The sequence below is a fragment of the Hippocampus zosterae genome, chromosome 20 (assembly GCF_025434085.1).
Source record: "Hippocampus zosterae strain Florida chromosome 20, ASM2543408v3, whole genome shotgun sequence".
In the NCBI taxonomy this organism is placed as follows: Eukaryota; Metazoa; Chordata; class Actinopteri; order Syngnathiformes; family Syngnathidae; genus Hippocampus; species Hippocampus zosterae.
The window spans coordinates 2,753,863-2,775,848 of NC_067470.1; the positions used below are offsets into that span (position 1 = coordinate 2,753,863).

Genomic DNA, 21,986 nt, shown 5'->3' on the forward strand with positions numbered 1-21,986 from the left:
CGTCTGAAGCGCCAGCGGATGCGGCTGACAGGCGGTGCCGGCTCATTTGCAAACTTTATGTATTTTTTTTTATTTTTTATGACGTTTATGGAGTGTCCTCTTCTCCTATCTGCCGGTGTCTTGCTTGCCATCCACGATTTGACGCGGCAACGCAACAACTTGTATGTAAACAAATCTGACACCTCAGCTTGCCAAAATTGTCGTAGCTCCGACTCTAATTGGCCCACCCGCTCACAGAGGCCGCTGCCCGGGGAGGTGCGCCTTCTCCATAATTGAGCGCACACCCAAATTTTAAAGGCTTCTGGCAAGAGCCCGAACGCTAATTGTCTTCCGCGCCGAGCCCTTTATAAACACGCCGATAATTGCCGACTGCCAGAGTCGTCGTTGCGTAATTGCGACAAATGGCCGGCGGCAAAAGAGCACTGGCGTGAAATTAGCATATAAACAAAATCTTGGTCTGCGCCCGCCACTCCATTCAAGTGTTTTCGCCTCCCCGCAGGCTCAAGGAGGTGACGGCTTCATCCAGAGGTTCAAGCGCGTGTTGTTTGACGCCAGATCCACCGTGATGGTAAGCTCCTCTTACATTTTCTTCAATGAAAAAGAGATTAAGGAATGTGAATTTTAGCTTTCTGCTTTCGCCTCGGTCAATAAAAAGTTAGTGCATACGGTCAAACCCCCCCCCCCCCCCTTGTGGGTAAAAATCTAAAACCGACATACAGTCTAAAAGGACATTTCTGAGGTTTGTTTTGCTCCTCCTACACGCTTTAAACTCTTTTAACTCTATTAACCATTATCCATGTTTGATGTCATGGTGAATCCAACCATTTCCTGCGATTGACAAAGATACAATCGGGTCCATAAATATTGGAACATGGAAACGAGTGAGCTCTTTTTGGCTCTAAACCCCACCACGTTGGATTTGAAATGCAATGAACATGTTTCAGCTGCAGACTTTCATCTTTACATCACACCCAAATCAGGTGTAGAAATGACAACACTTGATACCAAAACCTCTGGGCTATGGAAATAAATGTGTACAAACAGTAGCCACTCGGGATTAATAGCCACAGATGTCAGAGTTATTAAATGAGCTATTATCGATATTATAAACCGTGCTTAGTGCCTTCCTGTACCCTTTGGTCAGTCTCTTTCTCTCTCTCACTTTCATTGATCCACTACGCTGTGTTTGGTAAAAGCCTCATGGTTCTAAAAAATACAGAGTATGTGCTTCCCGCTTTTTTTTTTTTTAGCTTTTTAGTCGTCCCACATATACAGTAGTTCTAATTTATTGGTCACAGAGAAGTGTGCCGGCCTTTTTTAATTACATTTATTAAGACTGATGTCTTTGCATGTATGTTTAAGCTTCAATGTTGCACTGCATGACGTGTCATCGTGTACCCGTGCTTTGTATTGTCACTTTCTCATGCGGCACTTGATCAATTTTGAATTGTGGCACTTGAGTAAGCGTCTCCCGGATGTTTTTCATCGACCGCGTTGTTCTTGCCGCGCATCTCAATTACGGAGCGGGCGAGGGCGAGCTGTGACGCAAGTAGAACAAATGTGCGTGTGCGCATTTCCCTCTGGGAGACAAATGACGTTGGCGGGGCAGGAATATGCATGGTAAGCAGTAAACGGGCTTAAGGGGGGCGGGGGGGGGATGATGTGGAACTGATGGAGGAAGCGGGTGGGGGCTTTTCCTCTGGGTCTGTGTTTCTTTTGGGACTAATAATGTTTATCCTGCCACGGTCGTGAGAAGACTGCTTAAACATCTGGCGCAGTCGTAACGTAAAGCTCACAATCATTCCTCCACAGGACGACGTACGCGATAGGACGAGCGGTTTTGTCATGTCTCCCCCCCCCCCGCCCCCCCCCCCGCCACCCCAGCTGCTGTCAATGCGTTTGTGCGCCAAGGCACATATTTTAACATGAGAAAAAAGTCACAAAAAGCGTATTCAAATAATGATGGTCTCGTTTCATTTTACTCATAAATGTTACTTACATTGCTGGGCCCACAAAAGCAATTTTTCTGTCGTCCGAATGGCAACAAGTGGAAGTTAATTTCCACTTTCTGCCGCCGAAGCATTGAAGACGACTTATTTTGTGACGAGTTTGACTGAGCGATATTATTCTAAAGTAACTGTACTATTACTTCAGTACAATTTGTGTCAACCCCACCCGCCTCTCGCAGCGGCACAGCGGTCGGCCGTCACTGCCGTTAGCGTAGCGCCGCCACGGCTTTCACATCTGGTGGTCAGGAATGCGCGACGACGGCTGGAGCGAGCGAGCGGATTTCTCTCGTAAGTCATGCCGTGATTGAAGGCTCCCATCCCGGCGTCCTTCATTTCTTGCCCAACCAGCGTGTTCCGCATTAAGGCCTGCTAACTTATTAGCCGCCGGGAAGGAGTTTTTCGAGAAGAATTGGATAAATGCTTTCACGCTTACTGCTGCTGCTTGGGGGATGCCGAGGATACGGCCTTGGACCAAAGGGTTGTGCACGCTTGGTTCCCCTGGATTGGCTTAGGTTTTTCCACTTCAACACTGGTCCTCAAGTGCATTTTGCGCTCTCAACGTGCAAGGAGGAAGTAGTATTTCACTTCACTTTCCACTCGTTTGTGCTGTAGCTCAAATCCTTTGAATTGCAATGCTTGCTTGGAAATAACTCACGTGGCTTGGAGTGCTGCAGAATGTTTCCTTTTTTTATGTCATCTTTTGCAGCTTATTGCGCTGGCAAATTAACAAGGCTTAACTTTGCCCGTCTGAGCGACCTCGCTCCATTTGCATTACTTTCCACTAGTCTGAACTTCCAGTTTGACTTTTTTTGCAGCCCGTTTAGGTAGCGGAATAGCTGATTTAAGACTCACTTCATTCCTTCCCGGCTCGCCATGAAACCCACGAGTTAAATTTCCCGCACACAAGCCTCCGAAGATGTATTAGAAGAGTGCTCTGACGCTTCTTTTGCAACCCATTTTGGCAACTAAGGAGTTACTTAAAAGGTAATTCCTTCCAGTCTTGCCTAGTCCTAAATAAGACCCACTCACTTACTTGCCACAGAAGCTAAAAAAATGCTTCTTCTGCATCCCATTTAGGCACAAGGTGGCTTATTTTAAGCCTAGGTTTCGTTCCATCTCACCTCATCCAAAATGACCTCTGCTCAGTCCCACCCAGCCACACGAAGCCTCTAAAGAGGCGTTTTGACACTTTCTGTCATGCTGCTTCTACAGCCCGTTTAGGCAGCGGCCTGAACCGCGCCCTCGGTTCATCCCGAAAGCCTGCCATTATGCCCTCATTCATCCAAACCTAGAAAGTAACTGTGTAACTGTGTCCTCTCTTGCTCCGCCTCCCTCCCCAACCAACCCGACCCGTCCTTTCATTTCCCACCCATCAGTCAGTGTTCCGCAGCTCACCACTATTGGGCTGCTTCCTGTTTGGCCTGCCGCTGGGCGTGATCAGCCTCATGTGCTACGGCATCTGCACGGCCGAGACGGACGACGGCTCGGACGACATCGACGCAATCAAGCGGGAGGGTCTGACTGACGAGGAGAAGGAGGAGGAGGGGGAGGGGGAGGAAGAAGGAGAAGAGGAGGAGGAGGAAGAGAACGTGTGCTCGGCGGGCCCCAAGCGTGAGGTAGCGTTGGAGAAGGATCCGGAAGAGAAGAAAATGGATTAACGCTGGGCTGTCTGATGGATGGATGGATGGATGAGTTGAATGGATGTGACGTGGAACTCAACGACACCTTGACGACGCAGCTCGTTTCGCTGACGTTTGCTTTTCCATCTCACCCGCCCGCTTCAAACAATACCATAGAGTCTCCTACCGTAATTCTCGCTCTTTATTTAATGGCCTTTTTGTTTTCCGCCGGAGCGTGAAAACGGCACCCTGAACCCACCGCGTCTTGTGCGACCTCGATACCCCGTTGTTGACCGCGCAAAGCATTTCCTCCTTGTTACATCACCTTTTCCCCTCCCCGCTTCGCCTCTAGCAGAACACAAACAGGGTGAATGCTGCCTTCAAACAAAAATGACCATCAAAAACGCAAGCGCTGACCAATTAGTGCCCCGGGAAACGCTGCCGTAAATGGCAACATTTTGGTTGTCGCAAAAAAAATGTGAATTGAGGGGCACTACGTGATGCTTGCACTGCCCGATACCTTTGGACGGGTTCCCGAATGTCCTTGTAATATTCCGCGTCGTGTTTCAATTGCCAACTCCGTTTATTGGTTGATGGAGCTCCTTTTTGCCCGCAATCTCAAAATTTGTCAGGCTGTAGCTAGCAGACCCCTGCGGCAATTGACCGAAAATTTGAGGTCTAGCGTTGTGCTATCATTATCAACAAGTACAGCAAGTTTCATGAAAATCCAAATCTGCATGCAATGACCCAAAATGATTGGGACAGCCCCAAGTTGATTGTTATAGCATCGTCCCAAAGACTTTTGTCCATTTTGTGTAAAGCGTGCATCTTCCCAATATGTTTTTTTTCTTTTTATGTGAAACATAAGTATCTTGTTTGTCTTCTACTTTCCCACATATAAAGAAAAACAATTCACTTTTAAAAAAAAGCCACTTGTAGCGAGGACTTTTTCGAAATGCCGGTGTTGCTTAACTAGTGACTGAAAATTTAGTACTGTACCGGTACTCGTCTCTCAGCATTCCCAGGTTCCATTTTAAACGTTTCCTCTTCGTCTTCAAAGATCATTTGAAAAATATCTCGTCTTGCGCCGCCCATTGCAACTCAAAGCGGACTTGGCATTATCATAGTTTTCACTAGTTTCAAAAGTTTATGCTGCGTCAGGGTTATGTTTGCTTAAAAAAAATGTGTGCCCTCGGTTTGCCTTCTGGACTCTGTTTTTTTTCCACATTGGACTGAAATAAAGATTTCTTTTTCTTGTTGACTGACATAGTGTTTTATACCCTGCACGTCCCTGATATGTCTGTTGTTTGTCTTCCACAGAGACATGCTTCCATCCAATTATGTATTTTTATGCAGATTACAGCAGCGATTAATTTTCCTTGAGGCATTGTAACAATTGCAATTGTGATTGATTGATGTACATTCTTTCACAGGTTTGAACTTGTCCCTTTTACCCGTCACTTGGTGTTTAGCTTGTGGCGCTAGCTAACTGTAGCTGCTAAAGGCTGTTGACCACTATTTTTAGCCTGTCTGAATGGTAATCGGCAAGAATACATTTTAGCTCTTTAGTAACTTGGAGATTTGTTGACTGCCACGTTTCAGCAACCTTTGAATTAACCATTGTAGCTGCGAAGAGATTCTGTTGGTATGAATAGCAGCTTTTTCCTATCCATGACTGTTTTTAAACGAGCTAAGAGAATGGTTTATTTCTAGCTTGTCTGAACAGTATCAAGCAAGCTATCTATCAGCGTTCGAAAGATGAGAGCGTTATTGGCTGTTTGTAGATTTTATTAGCTGTATTTTATCGGTCAGGGAAATAGCTTTTGTTAACTGGAGCCGCGCTCATGCGTTAGCCAGCGTTGCCATTTTATGTTAACAGCTAATACACGCTAATGTACACATTGAAAAACCTTTGAACGCTTTAATCCCCCCCCCCATTCCCCAAAATAGGATATGGATGAAAAACGGCTTGAGCGCTATGAGCTGAGTGCTATATTTCAAGAAGCAAGCAGGATTTATTCCAGTTAAAAGCTTTTGCACATAATCTTTTTCAGGGTTGTGCCCTTGATGCCATTAGCTTATATTGCATATCTTGGTCAAAATGATGACCAAGATATGCAATATAAGCTGAAAGTAGCTTCAGGACATTATGCTTTTAGCAACCCTCGGTGCTAGCAAGTTACTTTTCAAATTTTATAAAGGAAACAAGGCTAAGTTAGTGACCTACAAAACAGCATGTTGACATTCAGTTTTGGTCCTTAAGCCATAGCAAGTCACTGGAGCTACTGTAGCCGCGAGTAGGTTTTAACTTACGCGAAGTTATGTTTAGGTGTCTTTAGTATCAGTTATAGCCCTAAGTAGTTATCAGCTGCTAACATTCATCACTTATAGCCAGGGGTGTAGTGAGCGTGGTACGCGGGGGTACGTCGTCCACCCACTTCTTCCGACGCCACATTCAATTTTTATTTCGGTTTTAGCCCTAATGCGAGTTATGCTTAATAATGTTGGCCTGTGATTATTTTGGAGTCGTAAAACATTAAATTTAACGTTGGTTCAACTGGTGTTGTAGCCTATGATTGATGTTCTGGATGTATATATAGAACATCCCAGAATTGCGTACACCCACTTGAAAAATCCCCACTAAACCACTGCTTATAGCATCTACAGTATATTTAGCAATTTTTGTTCATCAGCTACTCTGAGATGGAAATTATCGTTCATTAACAACGATGGCTGTTTTAACGTTTGTTGCTAATGAGCTAGCTCTGTCGACAGTGGCTTAAATAAATGCCACATAATTAGCGTACTGCAACAAAAACAACTTCACAAGCCAACTCTGAAGATTCTCAAATCTTTTTTAAAATGGCTTCTTTGGATGCTGTCACCTAATTGGCCCGCGTGTTATCATAAAATCTATGCAATTAGTCTGTAAAATTAATAAATAAAATGAAGCTGCAAACTAATCTCAAGATGCTTGCTTGTTGCTAATGGCTGCATTTAAAATAAGCAATAACAAGGCTGCGGGCCAGTTGTTTGCGGGGAGCGACACTAATGGCCCCCTCTGGGCTCACTGATAACATGAACCTTATCGCTCGTCACCAAGCAAAAAGCTCTTTGTTTGCCCTATTGTTCCCAGGAGACATTATGGGTGGCTTTCACAACTGCTTGTTATTTCAGTGCAGCCACGTCGGCTTTAATTTAGGGCACAACAAGCATGAATGCCAGAATTTTTGGAGGGGGGGCCTTGTGAAAAAGCTTTTCACTAAGCGGATCATGTTGGAAGTTATAATTTTTACATTACACTTTAAAACTGGAATCCAATAAATTGTGCCCCAAATTGAACCAAACCTCCAAGTGTTAAACCAAAGCGCTAAATACAAACTGGCCTCAAGGGTAGAAAAAATGTGACCGTTGGGTTGGTTATTTTGAGACATTGCACAATAGCATCGCACAAGAAAATCAAGAGTTGAGCTATTTTAGGATAATTTATTGTATATGTGTACCTATCCAAACTGCGCCAAATGGAAACTGGTGTGACAAAATATGTGACAGACCTGTTTGGAAATTTCGCTCTCCTACTTAAAACTCCCTCTCTGCATTTTTCTTGGCAACTCATTCATTTCATGAATACAGTACAGTATATCCACAATAGCCTAATTGCTCATCTCTTGCTCATCCAGTCAGTTTCCCCCAACCCGTGCCGTGCTTACGTCGGCGACACGCTGACGCGCGTCAGTCAGCATCACGCTCGAGCGGCCAATGTCAAACGGAATTAATGCGTGAGCCGCTGCTTTCCAAATTTGAGTTTTTATTGCCTATTCTCCCAGCGCAGAGAATACAAGCAATGAATAAAACATGTGCTAATAAGCATATATATGGAATTAATATTACACCATGAATATGCCTCAAATCCCTCTTGAGATTTTTGCTCCTCTCCCTCTCCCCCCACCCATTATTCTGTAACCATTGGCCATGATCACCTTCTACCCCACGCCCCCCCACCCCCCCCCCCACCCACTTCACCCATTGCGCAATCTCCAAGGAGACTGAATTTGACGTGCACCATTACGGAGTGCAACCTCGAGGGCAGCGAAATTGCTCTGATGCAAACCAGGAGGAATCTGCTGACCCCCAAATTGGGAATTTTGGGCTTGGTAGCTTCAATCATTCTCAGAGAGAAAGCAGGGTGAGGTTTTTTCGCCTATTTGCGCGGCGGCTTTCTGCCTCACGACCACAGTTTGGTCGCCATGAATTTTTTGTCAGCCCACAGACCGCCACTATCTCCCTCTAAACCCTCCGTGCTCCTATAAAAATAAGTTGCGGGGGTCTGATGACACTCAGTTCATTTGCAATGTTTCCGTGCGGTTCTTGTTTTACCATATAAAAGAAAATTACTACTTTAGGTACGACGTGAAGAGATGCACCGGAGAGAACAGACCAGAGGAGGAGTGTAGCTTTCAGCTCGCTGGGCTCCCCCTGTGCGAGGTGGGCGGGAAAGATGGAAATCTGAATTTGCCCAAGACCAGGTGATGTTAAAAAGAATTCCTCCTGTCTTAAAGTGTAGGGGGAGGGATTGTGGAGAAGAATCTCAAAGCGGAAAAACCGGGGTGGAAAAATTCCACCTCACCATTGAGAAGCACACGTTAGTCACCTCTGTGTCATTGCCGGCCTTTGACTGTTACTTATCTCTTATTTATTTATTTTGAGAGTGCTGACCGATCAATAGGAACCCCGCTTTGTGCGAGTCTTGCCACCAGGTCTCCCCTGCGGGGGGGCCTGCGTAGGTCGCACCAAAACTCCCGCCGAAAGGTCGAAGCATTGACGGAAATCAGCGGAGCAGGGAAATGTCAACTAATATGGCCTCCAGTGGACACCCATTAGCCTCCAACTACAGTGATAACTTGACTCACCCCGACATACTAGTTTGTCAAGTTACGGGTTTCATTTTTAGTCTTTATTGCATTTTAAACCAAATTACCCAATGTATTAATATATGTCGTTCGTATCGGTCATGGTGATAGCTACGTAGACATAAATGCTACGTCGCTTGAGAAGCTAACTACTTTGCGAAATTCCAAAGCTCACCTGATATCATAAGCTAACGCCAAACTACACGCAACGTCATTAGGGAAACTAAATTGAGACTTTCTCAACTTAAAATCGAGACAACTACATAATATTGATTAAAAATAAGTTGGACGGATACTAAGCTAGAATTATCAGTGCTAATGAATAGATGTTACAGAAATGTATCGTATAGTAGTTCACGTGTATAGAAAACAATAGATATGAGTTTGTGACATCGCGATACTAGTGTGCCTTATTCAGTGTCCAGTGATGTTCTATTTATGAGGGAGAGGGAGCAGTGGAGCAGCGTGGGGACTCTGAGCGCACCTGTGGCTCAGGTCTTGTTGAGAGCGATAACAGGCGATTACGGAGACATCGACAATCTGGGCCCTAACGGCTCGCATCGATCTCCGGCACCAAACCTCCTCACACTCATTATCTGCATCGCTCGCCGCACCTCAAGGGGCCCCCCCCCGGCCGACGAAGTACGTCAATGGTGTGGGTTTCTCCGAGGCCAAGGAGCACCCCCGGCAGATTAGCGGGAAGCGCGGCCTGAAAAGCCTGTTTACCAATTGTGCGGCCAACTGGTTGAGTGCGGTGTAAATGAGAGTGTCGGCCTCAAGAGTCTTTGCCGGAAGACGTCTTCTGTAGCGGCAATAAAAATTAACTACCCAAGTGCTGTTATTTTCCCTGGTAGAATGTGCGAATGCACTACCTCGAATCTATTCCTCAATTCTTCTACTCGTAAAGTCAGCCAGGTCCAACTTACAAAATACTCTTGTTTGATTTATTTTTTTTGTTTGAACCCGAGACCTCAAACACCTCAGCGCCAGATTGGTTGACCCTCCTTCCTCACAGGTCACCGGTTCAATTTAACAAGCGAGGTTTTTCTCCGCATTTCCGCTTCTGTATGCGCGCATGATTGCATCTGCACACAGATGGCAAGTACACTTCAAACTTTCTCATGTTGGATAAAACGTTGCCACTTGTAGGTGCCGCTCTTGAGGGAAAAGTCATCTTGAAGGGAACGAGGGAGTTCATCGGTGTGATCTCAACGTGTCGCTATGGCTCACAATTTTGTGCGTTCACAATCCGCCTTAAAAAAAAAGTCACTCTGTCTCATCCCCGGAGATGTGTCGGCGCGTCTTTAGAACCGGTACGGATCATTTTGACGCACGGTTTGTTCCCGCTACGTTTCACTACAAACGTCTTGACATTTTGCGCGCTCAACGCTGCACTTTGTACTTTTGTCAAAACACTCCCTTTGACTTTCACAAACACTTTTTTTCCCCCTCAGGGCACCTTAAAGAAGCGACCTCCAAAAATAGCCGAATTATTTTTGTACCTGGCGTTAAGAACTGTTTCTCACTGCGGTTAGCATGAAACCGTGTTGCCCTCTCCCGAGAGCAGAGGTGTCTCGTTGGGAAGGATGAATGCAGCGGTCGGCTCTGTTGGAATAGCTTCCCTTCGTTTTAGCGGCGCAAATGTGACAATCAAAGTCACAACTGTCGCTGTGAAGCCACATCGGGATGGTCTCGCTTTGGAGCACTCTCTTCATTGACCCATGTGATAGACTATCACACTTGGGGACTATCGCGTGCCAATTAATTTGTGCATCCCAAAGCTCGGGAGCACAGGCTGCAACTTTTAACCGATTCTGCTTCGTTGCCACACGGTTACTTCTTGCCACAGTTCTGGCAATAGCGAAGAAAAAGGTTTAAGGTCAGGCAAAGTTTAGGTTCAAGTCATTACGTTTGGAGAAATGTGACAGTTTGTTGCCTCTTTAAGGCCGCCCTCAGCCTTGAGCCATGTTTTTTTTTTTCTCCTCCCTTTGCGGAGACTGGTCGACCTTTACACATGAGTGAACTTTTCTTTCCCTCGCTGAAAAGCCGATTATAAGGAAGCGGCCCGCGTGAACACAAGCCCAATCCAAAAGCATCCGTAATGCATCCCAGTGTCGAGCATGAAATCATCCTGCAGGGCGTTGACACTAAGAATAGAGTCATGCAACTTGTGAAATGTATACTTTCACTCTGGGATTTTTAATGAGGGGAGAAGAAGGAGGAGTGGGTGGCGTTTTTAGGATTCCAGCGTAGTAGCTCGTCTTTCTTTTCCATGTCAGACGCATATTGAAATAGTTCACGCCGAACACGTGTGGGTGGATATCTGTCATGTTCGCTGGCCGGAATCATGGTTGCAATAATAAGCACGTTGTTCAGGCTAGAGGTTGATAGCCAGCATGGGTTCTAAAAATAAAACCGGCCACTCCGGGGAAGCATATTTCCCCAAGACAAAGGTGTTTATTTGACCCCTACCTCCTTCCCACTCGCTATCCATCCCATTTCCTTCTCATTACGACCCATGCCAGAGGGGATCCTCAACGTAAACACTTTATCATCCAGCAATTCAATTTATCTCCTTTCTCGGAACAACTCGGGCGTGCTTGCTTTTATATGATTACATCTTCATCTGAGCGTACGAAGGAAACCCGGGGTTCAAAGTTCACACGGCTTCCCGACTTGACCTCACGCCCACCCACGACTTCTTGTGGGATCATGGCCAAAATAATGCCTTGTGGTTGTGAATAAATACGCCACCTTATGAAAGGTTTTAAGGCTTCAACTTTATCTGTTGGGGGGGAAAAAAACAAACACTTTTTGTGTGGTCTAGATCGCACATTTTCCCCTACTGCAGTTCAGGCTCAGAGCGTATCCCACACGATAAACGGGGGTCCACTGTGTATTCCGTGCCACTCTCCCCACCTGCTTACGCATTCAAAGCACACAAAGTCCGGCTGTAAAAGTGAATCTTGTCACAAAGAGGGCCGACTTTCTCCCGGCGTGACGAGTGACGTCTCTCTTCACGTCTTGCGTTGAGTGTCGCCGCAACGCTAGCAATTTCCTGGATATTTGATGTCAGGCGCTAAAGCCCCCCGCTCCCTTGCTGCTTTTATCGCCGGTGACAATCTTTTCACCGCGTCCCGTTGTGCGAGACTTGAGCAAGTAGCGAGGTACAGCCTGATCGGTGACGGGTGTCATTAAGAATCTTGCACGACTGACATTTAGCAGCGACATCATGTCACGCAGATGACGTCCTCTGAGGTTACCTGCAACCACTTTGATATTTTTCATTCAAGCAATGCCTTGATGTTGACTGTGGCACGTGGGATTTTTGTTCCCTTCGAGTATTTAATCGTAGAGTTGTATTGTTAGCCAAAGCTGAGAATGAAATGGAGGAGCAAGCTTTTTAATTGGATACCTTTGCCTCCTCGTCATGGCTAGCTGTCTTAGCATAGGGTGGTGTCATGAAAATGTCCCTCATCCTGACAGAACACCTGCTATTCTCCAAGTTGATATCTCACAAATGGGAATTGTGCGTTTTTTGCAACAGTCTATTGTTTAAAAACGGACGGAAATAGTTCCAATGATAGCTAACAGATGTTGCGCTAACCTTTGTTCAGCAAGACCACAAACAATTGCGAGGAGGTTGCCCACCAAATAACCACTTTGATTTAGTTTTTAAAATGATCAAAATGTCAAGTTCAAGCTTTTACTTTAAAGCCTTAATGCAGGTGTCTATTGTTTAAAATCAGATCAAAGAGCTCTCCCACCCGGACGAGCTATTTTACAGTATGTTGGACTTGACTTCATTAACAAACAAAAAAAAAAGAATGCAATTACAAGTCATTTTGAATTCATAAATTCCATGTAGGCGCGCTTGAATCGTCTTAGACTCTTTTGACATCGCTGGCGAATATGAGCAAGCCATCGGGGCATACACTGTTGTAACCCCAACTGGCTCGCTAGTGCATGTTGAACTTCGAAAAAGCAACACGGCAAGCACCTAGCAAAAAGGAAACATACCGATCATTTTTAGTTGTAAAAGAAAACGGAATCCAGCGAGGTGGGGTAAAACCTGTTCAGAAAGCTAACAGCCCTTGACTTCTTACCTGATTTTCTTAAATATGTGAAATTATAAATAGCAAGTAGCTTCATGACAGATGAGCCTTGGGTAAAACTAAATCGCATTTCCTCAAATCAGCTGTACTGCTAAAATTAGATCCTAATAAAAACAACGGGGACGTCTCCTTTGTGGTTGTGGAGTTTGCATTTTTAAAATTCCAACCAGGCTTCATGTCGGACGACTGCCTTTATCTGGCTGGCTGGTTTGAGTGCATCCCAGGGGCAGGATTCTTCCATTCCTCTACTCGATAAACTGCGAGAGAGGACTAACAGTGTACAGTCCCCAGAGAGTCTTTCTTTGTTTTGTTTTTTTTTAGCCGTTATTTCTCTATGATTATGGCAGTCTTCCCTTCCTTGTTCATGGAATATCTTCCCACAATGTCCAAGGTCAGGAGAGTAAGTTTGTCTTCTATACAGTTGAAGGGTTGCCACCCAACAAGCAGCCCCAAATATCTGCGTTGAATATCTGCAGTCGCTCTCCATTAAAGTTCTCCGGGCAATTTTGAGAGATGAAGGGTGATTAATGGGCCTCATCATTGGCCAGAAACGGTTGTTGGCTTTGCAGCGAGTTATTTTTGCTCATTAGGCTCATGTGTTCATCATGGACGGCTGCGAAACGTACTCTGAATATCAAACATTTGAACAGGAACGCACACTTGGGACTGTGCAAAGTGCATCGAGTGAACATTTGGCTTTGAATGCGACCGGCGTGAAAGCTGTTTGCCTTCAAATGGACCCTCCTGGTCAAATTGACCATTGAGACATACAAATCGAAGTTCGTTTTAAATAAGCAGACAAAATGGATACAGTTCTCCATCTGGCCTTTTGTTTTTCTTTCAATTTCTGATAGTATTTTTTAATTTTACCCCCCGCCCCCTTTATAATTACTCATGTAGCGGCATGCCACAGTGATCCGTCGAAAGAAAAACGGTCCACAATCTCCAGTAATTGTCGTCCCGCGAGAATATTTGTTGTCTGTTTATATGTGTTGCTGCTCCGTATATGTTCAAGGTAAGCTCATAATGTTAATTGCTCATAATGTCATAATGTGCTAATTGCTGTCATCCCTGTTATGGCATTTTGCATTGTGTGTTAGCATTACGCTAGCTGGCTTATATGAGACAAAATTATATTTGGTTGAAGATTTTGGTTGTTTTATGTGCAATGATTAATAATTTTTTTGGTTTAATGTGTTAATTTGACAGTCAACTTCCAACTGCCTCTTATTTGGAGGAGTGTGCGATCCAGAGTAAGTTTTGAAGTACTGTCTTTTGTCTCTCTCTACCGCAAATTTCCACCGACTGCAACTGTGGCTGGAACGTGTCCTCTGTGACAACTGAGAGTTGACAGTTTTTTTTTGGGGGGGGGGTTATTTTTAATCCATTGTGAGGGCACTCACTGTCGCTCTTTGGAATTTTTAGATAAAATGACTCGCAAAGGCCGATGGTTCATATGAATACGTCAGTCACGTCCACCGCATTGAGCTTTTCTCATATGAAGTTCATTGTGTCCGTTGTAGCGTGACATTTTTTTTACTGACAAGCACTTTACGATGCCGAAATAACTGCATTAACAACAAGGTGAAGGCAGGTGGTGGAGACAATGGCTTCTACCTTTATCGCCATGGCAACATAAAATGGTTTATTGCCGCACTGGGAGCGCTCCGGCTTGCTCTGGTTAAGAAAACAGGCGCTCATACGGTTTGTGTGGCCTGGAAAATGGGGAAAAATCTGTTCGAAAGAGCACCAGAGCCCGCGGGAGATTTCGTGCCCAAGATAAGATATGGCAAGGCCCCTCCAAATCAACTCAATCCAGCGCTGAAACAAAATGGCTTAGGGCTGTTTTTAAAGTGGCAACGGCTTTATGTGGCCCACTTGTGCTCCCTAGGCCGCGTTATCTCAGCTTTGAGGAGATTTCACCTGGAGACGGGTTTGTTTTTCAAGTGCCCGCAGGGCGAGGCCGTGGCCAATCTCGCAGTGGCCGAAAGAAGCTTTCGGGTGGAGAGCGAGCAGGATTTTGCTCGACTCGACAGCCTTTGCTGGAGTAGCGCTCACTTATCCAGATTCAAGAGTTGAAGAGTCCGTCATAAGGCGACCAACCTCAGAACTGGCTTACTTTCAAACCTTTTTTAAACTCGGACCACGTCGCTAGCACAGATAGATGAGCAAAGATGGAGAATTTGTCATAAACCACGATTATGCAGACCACCGTGCTGCCTAAAAAACTGAATCTGAAAATGGGAAAAAAAGATGAGCTTTTAGGGAATGTGTTAACAATTTCCCGCCACCTCTTTGTAGAATCTTCCAGTTGGCCCGCACAAATGTTTTCTGTTTTTATCAGCGCCCAACAATGATTCAATTTAAATTGCCCGACGCTGTCCTCTGGCCCATTGATATATTTTGCTGGAAAGTCTCCCGCCGCGAGCGCTGAATGCTCACCGTATGCATGCGAGAAGCCGCGCGGCCGCATCGATCCGCACCTTGCTCATACTGATGCCGTTCGACTTGACTGAACCGAGTCAAGCCCCCAAACAGCTGTTGAAAGGCGGGATTGCATGAGGACAATTGTTCCCCGAAGTATAAGTACCGCCTCAAATACGTATAGCTGTCCCTCTGAGTGCCACCCTCATCACCAACCTTTGTACATCTGCTATTTCTAGCCGCCGTACTTTAAGTAAAATATTTTATAACCATCGTGTACTTCAAAAAATGTACTTCTCTGGATTCAGAAAAAAGTTCTTAGTTAAAATGGATTGCATGTTAAACAAAGTTAAATACAACTGAACTATACTTTAAAAAAACGTTTGTGCCGCCGTCATATTATGCAAATGTGAACATGAACGCTATGCTCAAATATCGGAAAATGTAAAAGCGGTGTTCAATCATGATTCAGGCAAAATGTTTGCCCGCCTCTGCACGCGGATGACAGGCGTCGTCAATGAAAATCCTAACGACGCCGTACCCAAACGGCGCATTAACACGAAATTTGTTAGCCGCGCTCAGATTGCTCAAGTTGATGAACGGCGCCCTCATTTGTCGCTGCTGAGAAGGCAGAACCCAGCCAGCGTGGCAAATGCAATCGCCATTTTTGAGATGAATTAGTGACTTGGCAGAGCGGCCACGTCCCTCTTGTATTATCTGTTCTTCGTTGGGTCCCCACCCCCCCCCCCCCAATATTATAGAAGATTTCAGACTCGCTAAAATATGCAGCGATAATTCAAGAAGCTCCAATTACAGGAAGACAATACGCCGTATTATGCACCCGCTATGTTTGCTCCAACGATAGCGCTGTGCAGCTTCCCACCACTGCAGCCTACACATCTGTTAATATTCATGAGGCCCTCTTGTTTGGCCTTCATCTATTCATACCACACATGTTTATATCTTACATTGTATGCATGGAACAATTCGGATCACGATTACTTTAGAACGCGTTGCTTGTAGCCGTTACAGTATTTTGATATAAATCACTGGTCTTTGTATTCGTGCTTGTTGAATGACTTGCCTTTCGGGGGGACGGGGAGGGCCATGTGTCTGGAAACTCACCGATTTTGGCAAAACTAAGTGCTTCGGTATACTCGACACGTGAAATGCGAAAATTGCCGCGCAGATGGACAAATTCACCTTGAAAACTAACTTTCATGTCCCTTGGGTTTTGTGACTTAGGTCTTGCATCATTCCGTGCAACTTTTGCAGCTTCACTGTAGTTGTTTTAAGTAAATACAGTAGCACTTGTTTTTTTGGTTTGAGTGTCGGCGTGAAGGGGCGCTTTTGTGACAGCAGCTGCGAGCTAACGGAACAACAATCTCTTCAACACTTTGTCCAGTCCATCCACTCGCTTGAGTTTTTTTTCTTCTTTTTTTTCCTCCAAGCTATCCATTTTAAATGCCCCCCACCCCTTCCAACCCAGGAGATGAGTAGGATATCAGGAACAGTGCGTTCCATGAAAGAGAACACTTTAATTATCCCATGCTCAGCTGTTTTGCAGCAGATGATAGCTATTAAAGTAGCTTCTTTTTTTTTTTTTTTTTTGCTCCCAAAGGAGGCTTCAATTAAAGGGACACCATCGCAGTTTGAGGTTTTTACATGCTGGTTTGCATGGGATCTCCTGATTTAACTTGCGTAATCCCAGAAAGGAAGCCTTATGGAGGAAGCCATTAGGATTTGCGAATGTGTATGTTAGCCATTGTCATGGAAATTTGACACACAGCAAATTTGATAGTACAAAACGGGAGTGACGATAATCCGCTTGACGAACCGTCCGCCATGTCTAACCACCTGCTTGTTATGAAAGAGAACTGGGCTCAATTTTTTTTGGGGTGTGGACATCAACATTTATAGACTCCAGAGTGGGTAAATGAACACAAAACTGTCCACGGCTAGTGTATTTATTGCCGCATCGTGGTTTGCTTTTAACCTTGTTCCACTTTGCATTAAGGGCATGCGCAGATGAAACTTTAGTCATTAGTAGCCTCTGCGAAGTTCCAAAAGGGAAACGATGTCGGGGTGGAACATGCAGCGGTTGTCGTAGTCGAGGTGATATCCTTGGCAGCCCTGAAGCTGCAGGCTAACGCTATTAGGAGGTTTGGCCGAGCAGTAAATTGGCCTTGTGATAAATGGCGGCATAGATGGTCCTTTAATATGTGACCGCTCTCTTCATTTTAACTGTACACGATAAAGTCTGCCCCAGGGTAGGACAGCCTGTTTTTTGTCCCCCCCCCCCCCCCCCACACTTCCTAAAATGGCTAACCCATTCCCAGATGGGCCCCCTGTAAAGGTTTTGTTGGCCACTGGAGCATTTACGGGGAATTGATCTGTGCTGGAAAAGTGCCACCGGCTGTTTGGTTTTAAAATGGAAATTCCCAGAATGCTCTGGGTAAAGCTTCCGGGATATGCTTCGTGGGCAAGCACGTGAAACCCGAACAACAAGTGTGTCATTTTTCTCGCTCTCTTTGTGGTGCATGTAATAAAAACAAAAAACAACAAAAATCGGCTGCCATAAGAAGGCAAAATCTAAACCCACTCCGCAGACAAATTTCTTCAGGTTTGAAAAATCCCATCTGTTGTAGACAAATTTCGTTCGCCCCCACAAACCAAAATTGCGACTTTGGAGGCAGCCGTTGTTTGTCAAACAACACAGGAGAAGAATGGCACGGTGGCCGTGATTGATCGGGAGCTCCATCTCATCTCGGACCCTCGGAGTGTTTTGTCCCGGAGGAGTCGTGGCTTATAAGGCGCCGTGAATCCCATGAAATTGTTTTTCTCCGCACCATCAGATTAGAGCTGGAGAAGACGGGGCGAGGGGCTTCTTTGCCCGTCGCGTTTTAATAAGATGGATGAGATTGAAAGAGACGTGCGGGGGTGGGCTTTGCGGGCCAGACAAATAATGAGAGCGCAAGCCGACTCCCAGAGCTGGCGGACGGTGGGCCGTAACGCAAATGAATCAATTGACTATTAGTGTCTGGAGACGGCCCGGAGAGCCATCCCGCCGCATCTGATGCACGCGCGGGTCCCAGACGCCGTCCTGTCCCATCTCCTCGGGCGGCGTGACACTTTTGTTGTTAATGGCACAATACGTCAAAAGTGGACATTAAGTGTTGCCCGCCCGCCGCCGCCGCTGCTGCCCGTTTCACGGCAATTGCATCACTAGGCCAGAAAGGGGGCGGGGAATACAATCACAAGTGGGCTGTTTGTGTGTCAGAATGGGGACGCAAACTCGAAGGACTTTGCCGACAGGGCAGTATGTCACATTTCTATGCTAGTTGTCTTTAAGTCTCGCTGTCGAGCTATCGTGTCTTGTCATTTTATCCGTGTGAAAACCTTTCTGTGGAATGACGACCCAAAATGGGGCAGTCTGAACTTGCCCCGGTCGCAAAATAGGCAATTCCACTTTTCTAGTCTCGCGTGGTGGTCTGGTTCTGTCGGTTTGACGCCGACGCCTTGATCGGGCTTTGCATCATATCATGAAACGAGCCGGCCCACCTGAGCATTTCCTGTTGAACCGATTCCATTTATCTGCGAGGAGCGGAAGCATTTGTCAACAGACACAGCCCATCGCCCCGGCCCAGCCCGGCCGGCTGAGCGGGAAGATAAAGCGTCCGCCTCGGCATCCTCTGCCACCTCTGTATACCAGGTAGCAAATGGAGGAATGCGAGCGTCCCCCGTTTGGCTTTCAGGGTGCATACTAAGTACGATAAGAGAAATAGTGTTTGTGTGGATGTGCAGTCAGGGAAAAAGGAGATTAAATCAAAAGTTAGAGCTACAAACTTTCGGCTTGTCTGAAGGTCCAGTCAGGCAACAGGAAGCAAATCTATTTCTTGCTGTTTTTTGCCCGCCTCTGGCTTTCGAAGGTCTCTTGAATCCAATCTTTTTCTTACCTTACAGCGCACAACAAATTGATGGATAGCTAGTTTTAAAATCAGAAGTCAAGAATAATGACTGCTATTGAAATTTTTGGTCCAGACTTTAGCAAGCATCATGGAACTTGACATGTTTGATTTGCTTTCACGGGCCACATAAGATGATGTGGCGGACCAGATCTGGCCCCCGGGCCTTGACTTTGACACCTGTGCCTTAATCAGTTAACTCATTGATATGCTGTATATCAACGACTGCGCTAATCTGCGTTTCTTACGCTTACACGCCTGTCATAAAAAAAAGATAAATGCACGTTGCGCTAACAGCCCGAAATGTTGTGAATCACCTCTGGTGTGATGTTTTTGTTTATTAATCTAAAATATATAACTCTTGAAAGTGCCCTTCAAAGTCTGAATTTGGCAGCGAACGCGACAAAAACACCAAACAACTTCCTCATGATTTGACGGAGGGAGCGATGCCAAGAATCCGACACATTTTTGGCTGTCATTGAAGAGAGCCAGTCATTTATTTATGACTACGACGGCAGCGGCCCCTTTATTCAGGACGAAACGCGTCAACAAAAACACTTGTCACATAAATGAGCTTCTCATTAGACGCGGGGGGAGGGGGGGGGGGCTATTAACTACAAAGCCTCCCAAAAATGGATCGTTGTTTGTTACTGGGATTTTTTTTTTTTGGTAGTGTTTTTCACACCAGCTGATGGCTGAGACAATATATATGCATACTTTTCGAACCCCGAGTCATTAGAAATTGCTTGCAAGGGCACTTTCGACAGCGGTTGTTTTCACGACATTAACGCCGGCATCCTCCTGCATCTCCTTTTGAAGAAAAAAAAAGCCAAAAAACAATTTCAGGGTCTGTTTGACGCACAGCAGATCAATGACGCGTTAGTAATTTAAAAAAAATACCCTTTGTGGCGTTCTTCATTGCTTTGGGAGGACATGGGTCAGTAATTTGAACGCACCATTTTCTTATCCATTAGCTAGTTTGGAATGATTCACCACCAGGCAATGTGCCGCAATTAGCTTTGACTACCACGTCTGACTAAATATGACACATTATCCAGTCATTTGGAACATTTTGATATGTGCTCGCACAAGCTACACACGCAACGAAAAGGAACTGCTCGTTCATTTCATTATCATTCGCCAGACAAGTAAAGACTTTTTTTTTAGCCTGCTAGTTGCTGAATGTCGCAAATTAGCATCATGTAAATTGTGCGATCACATAATGGCCTGACTTGAACACAAATGGTGGAGCAACACCTGTAGACAGACATGGCAATACTCGCAGGCATATATTCTTTATCCTTTCGGAAAATGACTAATATTGCTGCAGCTTACGGAGTCAGTCGCGTATCTCTTCTTCACCCCTCTGTCTGTATTATACTGCCCCCAGGTGTCCAAAGCGCATACACCACAGTATTGACGCAAAAGGTAGCTTTGTGTTTCTGACGGTGATAATGTTTTTTTTTTTTTCAAATAGACAGCTGACAAATGTTGAATTGTCAAGGTGAGGGTTCAACTCAGGAGAGCAGAACGCCGCATGTTTGCATCAAGGTGCCACCAGCCAGTGGGTTGTGTCCGATGCAAACCTTGACCCACTGCAGTGACATTACAACACAGACGTTGCGTTTTCTCATTTCAGCAAAAAAAAAAGCCGCCTGCCGTATGCACCGCTCCCACGTCCATTTTGTCAGTTTGTCAGTAAGGCGACTATTTGTCATACTGAATTGCAGGCAAAATCGTGCTTGATTGAGTGGCCTGCTCTGCGAGGAGGCGGCTGCCGCGGGAGGCGGCTGGCAGGATTATGACGGATGAAATAGTGTGGACAAAGCAAGGATAGAATTTGAAGGTACGGGATGCGAAAACCTCTTTTGTGCTGCAGGCCTGCCCTTTGCCAAAATCACAAAGGGACTGACAAGCAAGGACATGTGTCCGGTTGTCACTTCTGTAACGTGTCGCAAAAAAAAAAAAAAAAAAAAGACTCGCCCAATGAGTTCCTCAAATGCTCAGTGAAATAAGTCCCCCGATTTTAGTATTCCGGTGTTTACACTTTTTCTGGACGATCTGTATTTAAATTCGTTTGAATTCACCTGTAAGGCAGAATGGCAATCGAAATCTGACTGCGTATATCCCACCTTGAGATTGGGTTCAAATTAGGTCATTTCAGGCACTCGCAAGCAAAACACATTCGCGGTGCACTCGGAAAAAGCGCGCTCTACGTTACTCCTGGGTGCCCAATCGCCCACGCTAGCGCAATTAATCCTTCCGCTGCGTCCTTCCGGACCCGCTTTGTCACTCCGGCTCGTTCGGTCCCACTAAATAGTTGCGGCGCTTTCATATTTCATATTACTCTCCGCGCTGCCTTTCCATTTCCGTCGGAAGGCTTCTCATCAAACGGGATTTTTGGAGCCTCGTGTTGCAACACGTGAAAAAATTAGAGCTACGCGAGGCTTCCAATCAGGCTTTCACATTAGAGTTTGCAGCCAGGGTTCCGGTTTCAAGTTTGTTTTTGAAGGCTGGCTCTGGTTTAAAAGTGGGGATTCCAAATAGGATGCAGGACAAGGTTTTATTTGAAACATGCTTTATGGTCTCCACTTGTCTCCCGGTGGTTTAATTTCCTCACATGTGAATGAATCTCGCGAGCGAGATAATTCTCCATGCCGGCTGCGGGCCAACAAAGCTGATCACATTTGCATGAGCTTTGCAATCAGCGAGTTGAGACGGCCGGCGAGCATGCAGCAAGTAAAGTGACTTTGATACCATTGGTGCGGGATGACACGGGAAATCGAAATAAATTTCAAGAGGCTCCATGGCAACCGCTATGCTCATCGTGCAAAATGAACCTTCATCACTCCGAAGGTGATGCACACGTGTGTCAATTTAGACTCGTCTAAAAATACACGACAAGCTTCTGTACAAAATGCTGTCAGTCCATTTGTAATTATAC

At 45.5% G+C, this 21,986-nt stretch overlaps 1 protein-coding gene across 2 annotated transcripts in view; it reads left to right on the forward strand.

Annotated features, from left to right (window-relative positions):
* Positions 1 to 21,986, forward strand: part of LOC127593137 (protein disulfide-isomerase TMX3-like) — a 48,363-nt gene that overhangs the window by 11,317 nt on the left and 15,060 nt on the right. Inside the window, exons 15-16 of one of the 2 annotated variants that reach the window (XM_052054382.1) lie at positions 500 to 568; positions 3,386 to 4,889. In XM_052054382.1, the coding sequence (XP_051910342.1) occupies positions 500 to 568; positions 3,386 to 3,667 (351 nt within the window). In that variant the 3' untranslated portion in view covers positions 3,668 to 4,889. Of the gene's footprint in view, positions 1 to 499; positions 569 to 3,385; positions 4,890 to 21,986 lie in introns of those variants that run through there. The other variant, XR_007960333.1, reaches the window with a different exon arrangement.